Below are 14,671 nucleotides of genomic sequence, written 5' to 3' on the forward strand. Positions count from 1 at the left end.
GACAGAGCAAACCAAGAGCCAAGCCTGGCAGGATTCAGTGGAAGATGTTAAACCCAAGTATGAGACGCAGAGGCTGGACATGATGGTTTTCCCATATTTAGAAAGAGGAGAATGGTACTTGCTTCCCTGAGCAATGCCTTATGATCACCAGATGAAAGGACTCATGTAAGTACTAAGTAGTATTAATAGTCACAGGCACAATATATATATATGAGAATAATACAGTCAAACAATACTTAACAGTTATTTCCAATAGCAACATTTGTATAATGCCATTGACACTCAACTGCTGATAAGTTGGACACACTTAAGGAATTTTAATAAGCCTTTGAAAAGCTTTAACTGATGTGAATTAAGCCTCGAGATAATGTAGCTGCAGGGCTATCATTCTCCAGTTAAAAATAATTGATCTTGAATGTAAACGTCGCTCCTTGCGCCCCAGTGTACAAAGGCAAAGAAAATGTCATTTGTCACCAGCAGCGTCTGGGGCTGATGAACACGTTCCTAGAGAAGCTGCAGCACCTCTGGACCCACGAGGGACCCTGCAGCTCCGCTCACCCAGGAGAGCTTTTTCTCCCACACAGGGTCACAGACAAGGTACCTCACAGGAATGAGATTCAGATATGTTAATTAACAGTACACGTGTGGTTATTATTACACTGGCACTAAATCCAGTGCCTTAGGGCACTGTGCGCGAGTACAGAAAGGATTGCTAATACCTTTTGGCTTTAATCCACAAAAATAGCTTTGCTGCCACTCGCCTCTTGCAGAGGCAGAAGCAAAGGCTTCATCTAGATTTTAGTACTGAACATAAGACCTTTTTCTTTTGGGGAGGAATATTCTATATTTACTGCCTGCTGTTCCAGGTGAAGCTTTTCCTAATTGGCAGTTTCTCTCCCAGAGCTCGTTATCTTTCCTGGAATCCTCTAACAGGCTAATGTAATGGCTTTTGACAAGGTGATAAAACCAGAAGCTCTTGCTGAAATCTGCAAACCTAAACATTCACCCACATCTTCAGAGAAATTAATTAACTTGCAGTAATGAGGATGTAAATTCCCACTTGCTGTCCTGCAGCATGAATATTACCTTATCGTCTACAAAGTTATTTACTGTAACTCGGGAACTAAGTTTGGGTCAAAGTCTGCAATTACCCAAGATACTGGGGCAAAGACAAGACAATTTTAAACAAATCTGAAGATAAAGAGAATTGTGGGATTCGTCCCCCCTCCTTTTGGTTTTTGGCTGCTTGGTTTAGAGTCAGCAGAAAGATTACTGGCACAAACAAGTCAGTGAAAGCCAGGAGTCACTGGCATTAAGCTACTTGCATTTTTGCTTCAGCTATTTTCAAATATCATCTCTGACATTTAAACAAATGGGAATAACATAATGATCCTTAGCAACATTTGCAATTTTATGTCCAAATGAGAAGCAGCGAAAGCAGCATGCTTTTAAGAACATGTCTCGGAAAGGAAGTTGTCATTGTTTAATCCAAAATATACAGGATTGATATACATATAATAGATCATTTTTATATATCTACATGCAATATGTAACAATATACAGAACAGGGGAGTGCTCGCTGCTCTTGGAAACATCAAGTATTTGCTATTATCAGACACAGGACAGGAGGCCAAATGGATCAATAGACTTAATATAGAAAAATCTTATCTTCATTTCTGACTAGCTAGCCATAATGTCAGCACCTAGATGCCACTGACAGAGTTATCTCCCATCAGCAGCAGCAATAACTCTTTGGGAGTTGGGTGACACCTATGGAAAAGCCAATAACCCAAACAGAAAAATCTTGTCCTGCTGTCCATTCTGAAGATAAAGGGAACCTGATCCACCCCTCCTGGCCTTTGTGCATTTATCAGGACTAGGAAATTGTGCTTTGCAGCCCATGTGGGTTTCAGTTTCAAATCTCCGTTTCCATTGGGATGATGCAAACAGAAGAATTGGTGGGTACAAAACCAGACCTCTGGAGGGGTCAGGTCCAAAAGCGTCCATGGATGTGATACTTAGCCATCATGCTGTTGAAAAGAAGAAAGCAAAAAGCTTTCATGTTGTTCTATATATATGTGGTTCTATCTATAGGGCCTGGTGTGCGCTGATCCCCGTGGAGACGTTCTCCCTGCCTGCCCTTTGGGCGCTTATCGTGGGACCAGAGGGACGCACGCAGCATTATCACCAGGCCAGGCTCAGAGCAGCCGAGTGGCATTTTCCTTTCATGCAGCCACCGACACCAACCGCGGGGCAAGGCGCTCGGCAGCGCTGCAGCACAGCCCACGACCCTGCCTGGCAGCCTCTAAAAGCAGGAGATAAGTGGGATACGCGAGTCAGCTCTGATGTTGCAGCAGAGACAAAGGTCAGAAGCGATAGCATCTGATCAGCCTCACATTGTGAGGTTAAAAATAAAAGGAAGCCCAAGTGGAACGGGGAGGCTGCAGTGGATGTCACAGCACCCCAGCAAGAAAACCCTCACCTGATTTGCTTCTCAGTTCCCACCAAATTATTCCTAATGGTTTCGCTGGGCTGCAGGAGCCTCACAATTTACCCAGCATTTTAGTACCCAAGACATCCCTTTGGGGTAGGCACACAGCAATCATTACTGCAGCTTTTGCTTTACAGTAGTACCCAAGGTCCATGCTGGAACCTCAACACCACACAAGCCCAGGAAGTCCAGGCTGAGCCCTCCCTGCTCACAGAGTAAGTGGGAGTAAGTAGGTGAGGCTGTAGCTAGGCAAAGAGAAACCGGCACTTGCAAACACTCCAAGGTTCCAATTTAGGCACTCAACACTTACATGATAGGCTTAAAATCATGACATTAAAAGCAAACCCCAAACCAGAGGTAAATAGAAAGCTGATTTTTTAATGATGTATTCCATAGGTTCACATTAAACCTGTTTGTTTGCTACTGTGAAGACCATACATTTGCTCAAGCAGAATTTGATACTTTACATGATCACACGGTGCCAGGAGCTGGGAGTTTAATCTGCAGTTGCTCACATGGGTGGACTGGCAGCCCCAGCCCATAGCACAGAGGAGGGATGTTAGCCTGGAAAAGCAGTGCTGGCTTTGCTGCCCTTCACCAAGCACATCTACATGGAGACACACAGACCCCAGGTATCCTCTTTCCAGGGACTTTGCAGAAGTGTGAATAAGTACAGACAGTAGAGGACTTCAGTATTAACCACCCAGGCTGTGTATCTGCTGACTTGGAGACGTCCATGTGACCCACATGAAGGGCCAGGCCCTAAATGCAGTTAAATCAATAAAGATTCCCAGTTCCTTCCTCAACCTGTTGCTCTCTTTTTCTATGGAAGAGGATCACATCTTCAAGACACATCTACAGTGCACAACCACATACAGAGCACCTCTGTCAACACATCACCCAAACAAACTGGCACAGACTCTTCCATCACATACTCCTGTGAGCAAATTAAAGCCTAAGCTCATCATTTGCCCTGTTGCTAGAGCAGCCCAGATCCTGTTTGTACCATTTATACAAGCAAGAAGACAATGAAGTTCAGGTTTTTATTATTTATTATTCAGTGTAACAGCTGCAGCCTGAACAAGTCCACAGTCATCTGCAGGGACAGACACCTGCATTAAGCAAGTCCCCAAACAGCTTTAGATAGTGTCAGGATCATGCAAGAGCCGCCGATGCATTTTATACACCTGAAAACCCAACAGTGCGATGGAACAGATGCAGAGATAGCAGATGGAGTAATAACTGGTGGCTCACAGTTGCAATTAATCCACAAGACAAGGATCCCAACACAGCCCGCAACCAGAGCATTAGTTTTCAGGAATGGGTTATCCCTGCTTGAGCAGCTGCTTGGGAAGTGTTTGTTCAGTGAATATTCATTGTGAGCATGGACACTCACAGCACACTGGGCAACTGGAAAGATAAAAATGATACTGCTCCAGGTACCGCAGGAGCTAGTTGTGCAAGAAGCACAGTATGAATTTCAATGATGTGATGTGAGATTTGTTTCTAGAAATCACTGGCATTTTAGTTATTTTCCTACCAAGCTCTGAGCAATGCAATACCCAGCAGAGAAAGGTGAGAAGTCTGACTTCACCTGTGACCATTTTAGGTTCTAATAACCTTATTCCTTTATAGACATGACAAATCCAGCAGCCATCAAATCTTGGAAAGATTACATCACCATCAACTGATCCCATTATTCCCTAATAAGTGTACCTTAAGATGTATATGATTGAGAAATATTCAGTGATACCAACTGCTGAGTTAGAAGAGAGAACCAAACATTGTACTAACATTTAAAGCACAACTACAAGCTCTTTACACCTCTTTTAGGTTAAAACAATTTCTTGAGTAATGTAAAAGTCCAAGACCTAAAAGTACAAATAAGCCTGAGAGAACTTAAACTTTCAGACCTCCAGAGGTTCCAGCCAACCTCAACTGGCTTGTGACTTTGAGAAACATGGAGAACCAGGGAAACTGAACAGCAGCAGAGAAAGCTTCCAGCCCTATTGAAAGGGCTGAGTTGGGAAGCAAGGCTCCTCCTCACCAACTTCCCTTAGAGAAATAACTGCATCAATCTTCTAGCAATTAGAGAAAATTAATTGGGGGACACTTGGCATTTATACTGCAGAGCATCAGGACTGACCCATACCGCAGCTGCCAACCTGCTCTGGCAGCACTGAGTGCTCTTGGTTGGGGTACACAGCGCCTGCTGTCTGTTCCAGAGCACTTATCTCACCTTTAAGGGACAGAAACAGAGCAAGCACTCAGACACCAATCACATGAAGGGCTTGGGGCACTTTGCATCAATAAGCATTCACAAAGACACCACACATCTTGCTAAACCACTCACTTAAGATTTCTCTTCTGGTGGAATCACACCATTACAAACAGGGAGGTGAAGCCATGGTAAGCTGATTTCTGTCCCCCCTTCCAAAGAAGAGCCCCACGTATTTGCAGACAAGTATGCACATGCCCCCTGGATATTCTCAGCCCCCAAAGATTCCAGCCTGACTTGCTCTGGACCACTTGGCATGTGATAGCAGCCATGCACATTTGGCAGAGACATTTTTAGAAGCGTCCAAGCTATGAATTCACCCTTCCATTTTGGTAAAGCCAGTTATGTGGAAAGCATTTCCAAAGCAGGACCTCACATACAGACTTGATTTCCCCTCAATTCTTGGAAAGGGGGTGGGGGGGAATTATGAAAAAATAAATTCAATAATATTACTCCTTTGTTTTCCCACAGAGTTATCTTGCATTATTCCTGTATTTGCTGACACTATAATTGATAACAACACAATTATAAGTCAAATCAGTCTTTTCAGCACAGTCACACATTAGAACTATTTCAAATTCTTTCCCTCAGATCCAAGTTTCACTGCAAACATAAAAGACAACTTTCCTTGAAAACATACGTGTAACTAGATGCTTAGGAATTGACCTTCACACTTCAGGGATGTACTGGGGAGATACCCATGACACCAGCTATGGCAACACTGGATATCCGGCAGGTGCCTGCTCCTTGACCTTTCTGCTGTAGACATACTGGAATGGAGACCAGGATCACTTCCGCATCCACAGCCTGCTAACCACACACTAGCAACACAGCTAAATATCCAACAATGTTGTTTTGCTCCTGACACACTAGGGTCAACTTCCCATCATTTTCCTTTTCCATAGGTGTTCAGAAACAGCAAACCAACCTCAGTGGTTGGACTCCATAGGCAGGAGCTGACACAGACTCTCACAAACCAGCAAGCTCTAAACCTCTAAATGCGCTGAGGCATCAGAACTGCCCCATCCTCACCCCCAAGTGGCTCCAGCTGCACAGCAAAACACCCATAGTCCTTTAAATGGCCTCAGCCCCATTTGCTGGAGGACAATTCACCACCACCGAGCTGATGAGCAGGAGTTCATTAACCCACAGCTGCTTGATTGCTCCCAGCTGCTTGTCTCAGACCCTGAACTCCACAGCAAGATTTCAGGCCATTTTTAAACTCACAGTAGCTCGTTGCTCCTCCTTTTGAAGGAGCATTACTCTTTGAAGGAAAACAGTTTTCACTACAACGTTTCTGCCACAGTGAATCCCACCATCAGCTTGCAGCGACCACATCCAGTACCTGTTTGCTTTTGCTTGTGCACGAACCCTCCTGCATAGCCATAGACACTTCTGCAGAGCCCTCTTTCTTCCTCTGAAGCTCCCCAAACACATTCTGTAGTCATGGAGCTCCTGTTCTCAGGAGGACTCCAACTCTTAGCCCCAAGTCATGCCTGAGTCCAAAAGTGCAGAGGGACCAGAGAGGATCTTTTTCTCACCATCCCTGAGGCACTTGTCAGGGCAAAGCTGAAGAGTGAAACACCTAAGAAAACATTACCCCTTTCCAAATAAACAAGTGTGATGCCAGTTTTTACCCTTCACAACACAACCTCAGGCATATAGCAGAAGTAAGACCTTAAAACACACCAACCTTATCTTCACAATCAGAGCTGGCCACAGAAACCAGTGTGCTGCCCCAAAGGCAGACAGGGCAAAGTCCTCCTGTGGACACAGAGCTGCACAAGCCTAACTTTCCCTTGACAAACGTTACAAATATCAGACAACAAAAACCAAACACAAGCACCTCCTCTTCCCATGGTACTGCTCCCACTCACTTATGCAAAAAATCAGATCTAGAGACCTACCTTGAAGCCAGGAACGAGGCCTGCAGGTGAGGAGCAAGCCAGACACCATGCTGCAGCCTGCAGAGATGCCATGTGAGCACACCAACCCAACCATCCCCAGCTTTGAGCTATATGGGCTGATTGAGGCATCCACCCCACTGTGGTTTGGGAGGAACCCAAGGCACCTACCACCAGCTCTGGCTCTGCTCCAGCACCCAACCACCAGGCCAGGGTGTCTGTTGAGATACCACTGGGGGTGCTTGGCCCCACACATTAGGGATTCACCAAATCACCCCTCCCACGGCAAAGAGGAAATAACATTGATCTTGCTGTCTCTGCTGATTATTTCTTTTCATTCTCTGGCCCATCAGGAGCCTGGATACTTTGTGGCTGCTGATGGAAGGAAATGGGTCAAGTACCAAGTGCTGCAGATCAACCCAGGGATTATTTCAACTCTTCCCCTCTCCCAAATTGTCCAGTTGTCCTTGATCTTTTTTCACGTATTTCCCGTCTCTAAGGACTGTAAATTGACAGTTTAGACAGAGCAGGTGTTTGCAAAAGGACTAGATTATTTGTTTAATGAAATCCAGATGCAACACAAAGCAAATGCCATAAGGAAGGTCCTCGGAAGTTATTTGTTTGCCCTCAGAGTGTTCCAGCAGGTCAAGGTCTGAAAGCTACGATTTCAGTAAGAGGAAAACAGAGCAAAACCCAAGACATTCAGCAACAGACCTTTGCTTTTCCCACATTACAATCCCCACCCAAAAATATCATCCCTTTGAAACAAACTTTACTGGAATTCTGAGTGCTGTGAGAATGCTGCTGCTTTTTTAAGGTTGATCTGTTCCGAGGGGAGCACGTTGCAGAGATAACCCAGTGTAACTTCCTGCAGACAGTCGCGCTGCATTGCTGCTGAGCGTCCCGGTATCTCAGAGATTAGCAACAACCTATTTTTACATTGCATCCACACGAGGGAGGAAACACTGAGGCAGCCAGTGCCTGACCACCTGCAGAGACAGTGTTTCACAAACATGAGACAGTTTCTGAGCTGGCTGAAAAAGCTAAAGCTGGGCTGCTGTATCTGACCTAGGAGCAGTAAGGAGCCTTAGAATCATAGACTGGTTATGGTTGGAAAGGACCTTAAGATCATCAAGTTCCAACCCCCTGCAATGGGGAAAAAAAATCCTGAAAAGGGAACCTTACTGATGTCTCTGCAGTTGCATAAAACAGCTCTGCACTGCTGATATGGAAAATGGGAACTGCTGACTGAGCAGCAATTCATTAGAAATATATTTATAATCTCAATGACCTTCATGCCTTAAATACTGTGTTTAAACCGTATTTCCCAAGACTAGGGGACAGGTGGACACACTTTTATCACCCTCTGTATGTTTGTACCCATCTGGGCAGGGACAAGCGGGCTCCAGCAAGGGCAGGAGCCAGATGCTAGAGATAATAGGTGTGAAATGTAACAGTCCACATCACTGAGCTGAATGAAACTTGCTCCACTGTAGCCCAAACTTGCAGACTACATGATGCTCCTTGGTTAGCAGTCTGCTCATCAGACTTCCTCCAAAGCAAGGCTTTTGCCATTATTAGAAAGCACACATGTTGACTTTGTGCAATGTATGATTTTTGAGCTAATTCCTCCCTTATTCAAAAGATAATCTGCACACTTGTCAGTTTATTTCAATCTGTATGTAATTCTGCATCCCATGGAAAGCCGTAGGAAAGCTGCACCGAACTACAATAAGTGATCAGAAAAAGCCACGTCCATTCTGTCTGCATATTACATGACTTCAAGGGCAAGAAAAGGCTCCTGAATCCCATGCAGTGGTGCCCTCTGTGGGATGCACCAACCCTAGTGCAGAGGTTTCCAGCCCCAAGAGGCTCAGGTATCAACTGTCCATGCAAAGCCGTCGATTCTGAACTCCATTACAAATTTCAGCTTCTCTTGTTGGTGCACGTAGCCACAGAATCACCACTTCAACTGCCCTGTGCTCCTGCTTGGATTACTACAACATACCACCACATCAGTATTTAACCAAGGTTGCAGCAGGTGCCAGCAAAAGGGTAAATCATGATTACTGACAAGATCTAGCAAATTAATATTATTACAGTGACAAAGTAATAGACCTCTCTGAACACTCTACTGACAACTACAGGGGTAACCTAGTCTCAGTTGTCACAAACTGCTATACTGCAATTTGCTTCATGATGTATTTCTTTGGGTACCTATAAGCCCTGCCTTTTAAAAAAGTTTATTTCTAACTACTAAATTAAGGTGGTATTTAAGCATTCTGTGAGAATTTCCTAAACACAATGTCAACTTTACCAGTCAGCTCTGAGAAATACTGAAACAATTTCCAGAGAAGATAACAACATCAGTTTTAAGAACACTGCAGTGCAGATTTTGGTACTTCAAGGCACTACATGGAGTATGGCAGTTTGGTATTTATGGTATTAAGTCAGTTGCCATTACTAAAGCATAAGAGAGAGGGAAAGTAATCATTGTAGAGGATTTTACTGAGGAAAGATCAACTGTATTAGCAATAAAAACTTTCCACTGCACAACTTGGCAGTATTTTGCAAATACAGATTATCAAGTAGAATTTTAGGAAGAAAAGGAGAAGAAAGGCTTTGGATTTCAGCAGATGGGCAATGTAATTCTCATAGGTTGCATGAATTAATAGTTACAAGTACAGCTCCCATTTTTGCTTTGTGCAGAGCCCTCCCAAGGCCAGAGGAACAGAACCAGACTGCATTTGTCATACTCCCAGGAAACGTAATCCATAAGCAATCATTGCTGTTAAGTATTAAACAGACTTTTTATACTAGGAACCATTCAGGCTCTTTCACTCCATTAGACTTTGGTTTTAAACAGAAGTCAGTTTACAATGGATACAATAGTTTATTAATGGAATGTATGCGGGTTTCTCTCTTCCATCCTTCTTCTTACTCTCAGCACCTTACACACAGATGTCAAAGCAGCCTTGAATCCAAGCCAAGGACCAAAGTTAATTTCAAGGCAAAATGAAGAGAGGTTGAAAGTTAAGACTGGCACCTTTGAGAGCCTAGTTCCTCGAGTGTTCATCTGGTTCCTCAGACTAACAGGCAAATTGGTGTTTCTTCTTTCCACACCTTGATCTACCTGCTTCTTCCTGATTCGTGTTCATTTAAAGTCTTCTTATACAGGTCACATGCTCCACGAGGACAGTATAAAGTTACGCCTGCTCTAACGCTCTTTCAGCTATTGCAATATCCCTTTTTAGTTCAAATTCAAAAGCTCTACTGTTACCTCTTTGTGATCTTTTGTAACAATTGAGTTTATCTTTGGAATTTTACAAAAATGGAAAGAGTCTTTTTTTCAAAATATAGAGCACTGTGGCCAGGAATAAGGCGAGGGCAAGGAAGATGAGCAGCTTGTCTGTCAGCTCCCTGCGATTGTACTTGGTTATTAGCTTCCGCCCCAGCTGAATTGTCCCAGACATGGACTTAAATTCTTCATTTGCTTCCAGGATGGTTCGTGAAGAATTGGCTGAAGTTGAGGAGAAAAAAAGAAAATATCAGCTGGTTGCATTTCAGAAATACCTGACAAAAGATATAAGGATGCAGTATTTGCTAATACAGATAGCGCCTGTGAGCTCCTTCTGGGTCAGACTGACTTATGGGTAAGACAAATGCAGACTCTGTTCTGACAGAAGCTTTCACACCTCAGCAGTCCTGATGTGCTAAGGAAAAATGCAAAGCAAAACCAGAGTACTGAATGGCTTAAAGGCTCTATGTCCTGTTCCTGAATTTTTCAAGTTTTAGCTTCCCAGATAAAATCCAGTTCACACATTTAATGGGAACAAAAATCAGTGCTACCTGAGGGCTCACTGGAAACAAGTGACGTAAGAATGGTGCCAGAGACATCAATTTAATAGAGAAATCACCATCACTGTCAGCATGCATTCTAGCAGCAATGGGACAGGTCAGTATTTGAGTATAGTAACTGCACAATCCAAACTGTTCCCCCTTACCAGAGCAGTAATTCAGAGTGATTCAGATGGGCTTTCTGACAGTGAGAAAGCAGCATCAGCAGTCAAAAATCCTTAATTGCTCAGCTCAACTTAAGGAGTTTTTAATAATTATTTTTGACAAACTTTTTTTTTTTTCCTAATAAGAAATTAACTAGAGGAAAAGTGATGACTGGTCTCAACTAAAGGCAAAATTTGAGAATATGCCAAAACAGCAAGATGGAACATTGGTCCCTTTTAACCTCTCTTTCCCTGTGAGGAAACAAACAAATACCCCAAACTCTTCAGCCTTCCTCCTTTCAAATTACTAAATGACAGCAAAAGCCCAGGAGTTCCCTTTTTCTTCAACTATGGAATGCATCCCATACACTGCATACATACAGAATGCGTGCAACTGGAAATGCTGGTACATCACTCTGTGCTGAACTGATTGATCAAAGAAAAGTCAAACTCCAAGCACGTTGCCTGGTTCACAAAAACAAGCACAGCAGAACTACATCCGTAAGGTTCTTTAAACCATTACATCTTAAAAAAGCATTCTGATCCAAGTGAAAATAGAAAACTTGCTTCTCATCATTAATGACAAAGCAGAGCTTCCCCACTTTACAGCCACGTGTATTCACTGTGTGCTAGGAAAGGACTTGGTAAGAAGGAAATTCTAACTCTGATTCAGAATTTGCAGCTGGGGTTTGTAAATGACCTTTGGCAGTTTTTCCCCTGATGAACTCCAAGTGCTGTTCAGTCAGAAACAGGGTGAAAAAGTGGCTGCCAAACTGTCTTTTTAATGGGAAAAGAAACATGCTACTTTTGCAGGAACAACCGGTGCCCAGCTGCCATCTTCAGATGAGGGCAGAAAACAAAGAGAAAAAAAAGTTTTATCTTCATCTTTATTTATCCTCATCTTTAAACTGTTCCCTCTCCTGCCCAAAAGCAGAGCTAGTAAGAGGCCCAGACAACACAGATCCAACATCCAAATGCTTCATGAATCACCAGTTTTGACAGGTCACTTGATTTATGGTCTTGGGAGTCTGAGCCAAAGAACTGGGTGAAATCTTGGTTTCACAGTCCCTGATGCACTGCTGACAGAGCAAGTGACCTTGGGTTCAAGTCACTTGATCTCCTTGTCTCTTAGTCATCCCAGCTGGAGACTGGGTGAAAAGAGTATTCCAGCCATACCAAGTTTCCTCTGTGTATGGACTTGCACCTATGCTTTTATTTTCTCTGCTGTTACCAAATGCATGCCAGGACAGTAGCACTAAGAAACACCAAACACGTTCTCAGCACTGTGTGAGCTCACAGTGCTTTTACAATTGCTTTAACATGAAACTAAACCAAAAGATCTTCATCCTGCCCCCTTTTCATAATCATGAAACAGAAATCCCAAACAGCTCCACACAATGGACACTATTATGTCGCATTTATGTCTAACTGTTAGAGGAGTTCTGTTGGATGACTCTTTAATTATCATCGTAGTACATTCTCCTGCAGCAAAGCAGGTTTCCACTATACTCCACACCATGTCAGTTTGCCCCTACCCAATCTAACAGGACTGGTGAAAGGTGCTTCAATGATCCAAACCATACCCAAACACCCAAATAACATCCATACCAAGGGTCTGCACGGTCTCCTCACTCTGCTGGACTTGCTGTGACATCATCCTGCTAATGCCCATCAGACTCTCTGTGATGTTACTTGCACTCTCTGCCAGACTTTCCTTTGTAGTCTTCCTAAGAAAGGAAAAAAGTAAAGCAGGAAGGGATAAAATTATGCTTCCAGGTACTGCAGGAAAAATGCTGCTGTCACAGAGCCTAGAACAGAGCTTGGCACCGCACATCTCTGCCAGCGTGCAAAAGACACAACTACTTTTTAAGATTATCTTCACTAAATAATCAAAACAAATTACAAAATATTAAGGCCACGAGCCAAAACAATGGCTAGTGGCTCAGAGTCTCATGGGAGCCCATACGGCACCACTTATTCCTCCATGACTCTACACCTTCAGGAGCTGGTATGGAAGCACTGATACAAACTTTATTATCTTGAGCATCCCATTTGTTGCTTTCAATATAAAAATGATACATGAGTACATCCAGTTTTCCATGTGAGAACAGCTTGTATAATGATCCATTACTTTTTTATAATCCTGATTAGAATTAACATAAAAGATAGAGTAACTCTGAAGGTTAATTTATGCCCTCTTCCACTTAGACATGACAATGCCAAGAAAACCTGGTTATTACAACCCTTAACAGTTTAAATCTCCATCAGAGGTAAATGTACTCATAAATAAAAGCTATGTTCCAGATACAATTAAATAACTTAAAACTGCTATGTCGCTTCTATTTAAATCCAGTTAATACAGCACACGCTATTTAAACCTCAGATCGTACAGTGGGATGGTCCAATACCTTTGTCTTAAGGAGTCTCTTCCCTGAAGCAGTTGATCTTTCTCAGAGTTGTCAATGGCAATTTTGCATGCTAGATTTGCCTTTCTCCAAGCTGCCTGATTGCTGAAATCACAAGAGTACAATGTTATAACATGATGGTATCACTTTGCAAGCGAAAACAATTCTCAGAAAGCACTTACTACTGTAACTGAGCACCCAGATATGCACATGGACTTTATGTTACACCAGAGTAACAATATCCCATCATGTCATTTCTGCTCCTAAGTGTATTGTTTATGGAGCAAGGGAAGCAAACTATGCCAGCTGGCAGATGACAGACTCTCAAGCCACCTACTTACGTTCTCACCTGCTCAAAGGGACAGACCACAGTTAGGGAGTCAGGACAAGAGAGAAGAAAGGAAAAGGGAGTCCTACTCTTTCCATTCCTGATCCTTCTTTGGTCTTGGGCAAAACAGCATCATGTCAGCAACTGCATTTGCAAACAGGATCCAAAAGACGCTGCTGTACAGAAGCCAGATTATCTCTGGTTTCAGGGCACCAGCTGCCCGACCCACCTGAGCATTTGCTTCTTATGGTTTTCCACTTCCCGCAGCAAGGCTTGTTTCTCTGACTCCTTATCCTGCTCCTTTGCCATCTGTTCGAGCTCCTTTGGTGGAAAGCAGAAACACGAAAGCCCGATCAACAACTGCTGCCACCGGCAACCCGCACACCCCAACCCCGACCAGGGAGCGCTTTAACAGCGGATCGATACAATGAACTAACAAGCCGCAGCCGGGACTCCCGCCTCGCACCAGCCGCCCCACGGCAGGCCGCACGGTGCAGGCCGGTCACCGCAGCGGCCTCGGCCGGGAACCTCACCTGAATGCGGCCACGGAGGTGGCGGAACTTCTCTTTCACGGCGGCATTGAGCTCCGTGAGGGCGCTGAGCGGCCCCGGGCAGTCCCGGATGTCCTGGAAGACAACGGCCCGGTCAGCGCGGCCTTGCGGCGGGCATCACCCGGCCCGGCCGAGGCTTCCCGCACAAGGCGGCGGCCGCCCCGCAGCCCTGGCAGCGGAGACCCGCCGCGGGGCGGTACCTGCACGGCGGTACCTGCACGGCCGCCTTGATCTCCAGGTCGAACCTGACGATCTCCTGGTGGCAGACCCGTACCGGCACGCAACCGGCCGCCGCCATCTTGGGAACGGAGGGGGAGGCCGAGGCCCTCCCGCCTGGCCCGCGGGCGCCCCCTGCGGGCGCCGTCCCGCACAGCCGTGGCGGGGGCTTGGCTCAGGGCTGCCCGCGGGGCGGCGGTTCCGTAGTGCTGCCGGTGGTGCCGATTCCATAGTTACTGGGTAGTGAAACGGTGAATTCAGGCGCTGCGTTGGAACCGTGGAAAGGCGATTCGTTAGCAGAGGAGGGCTAAGGTGGGTCCCTTTGCCCTTATGAGCCAAAGGAAGGCCCCAGAGCAGCACCGCCCATGGCACTGGGAGAAGCAGTGGTCGCAGCATGGCTGCACAGTTCTGCACCCGACAGACCGCCCCGGGTTTCTGCGCGGATGGGAAGGTCTCTGACCCTCAGTACCAGGGGGTGGCCGGTGTCCATGTTGGGG

The 14,671-nt window shown here is 45.0% G+C and overlaps 1 protein-coding gene across 3 annotated transcripts; it reads right to left on the reverse strand.

Moving 5' to 3' along the window:
* Positions 1–9,160: 9,160 nt before the first annotated feature.
* On the reverse strand, positions 9,161–14,332 carry BNIP1 (BCL2 interacting protein 1). Of its 3 annotated transcripts, none has more exons than XM_061360285.1 (6): positions 14,173–14,332; positions 13,941–14,033; positions 13,637–13,728; positions 13,083–13,184; positions 12,283–12,401; positions 9,161–10,193 (listed from the first exon to the last, which is right to left on the reverse strand). In XM_061360285.1, exons 1-6 carry the CDS (start codon positions 14,254–14,256, stop codon positions 9,997–9,999), a joined length of 687 nt encoding a protein of 228 aa, XP_061216269.1. In that variant the 5' UTR covers positions 14,257–14,332; the 3' UTR covers positions 9,161–9,996. The 3 variants fall into 3 exon arrangements, with proteins under 3 accessions (XP_061216269.1, XP_061216272.1, XP_061216270.1); XM_061360288.1 differs by having other exon boundaries at positions 14,159–14,286; XM_061360286.1 differs by lacking the exon at positions 13,941–14,033 and having other exon boundaries at positions 14,173–14,309.
* Positions 14,333–14,671: the final 339 nt, after the last annotated feature.

The sequence above is a fragment of the Neopsephotus bourkii genome, unplaced genomic scaffold (genome assembly GCF_033783945.1).
Source record: "Neopsephotus bourkii isolate Nb327-2 ecotype Australia unplaced genomic scaffold, CSIRO-AGI_Nbou_v1 NB_1016, whole genome shotgun sequence".
NCBI classification, from domain to species: domain Eukaryota; kingdom Metazoa; phylum Chordata; class Aves; order Psittaciformes; family Psittacidae; genus Neopsephotus; species Neopsephotus bourkii.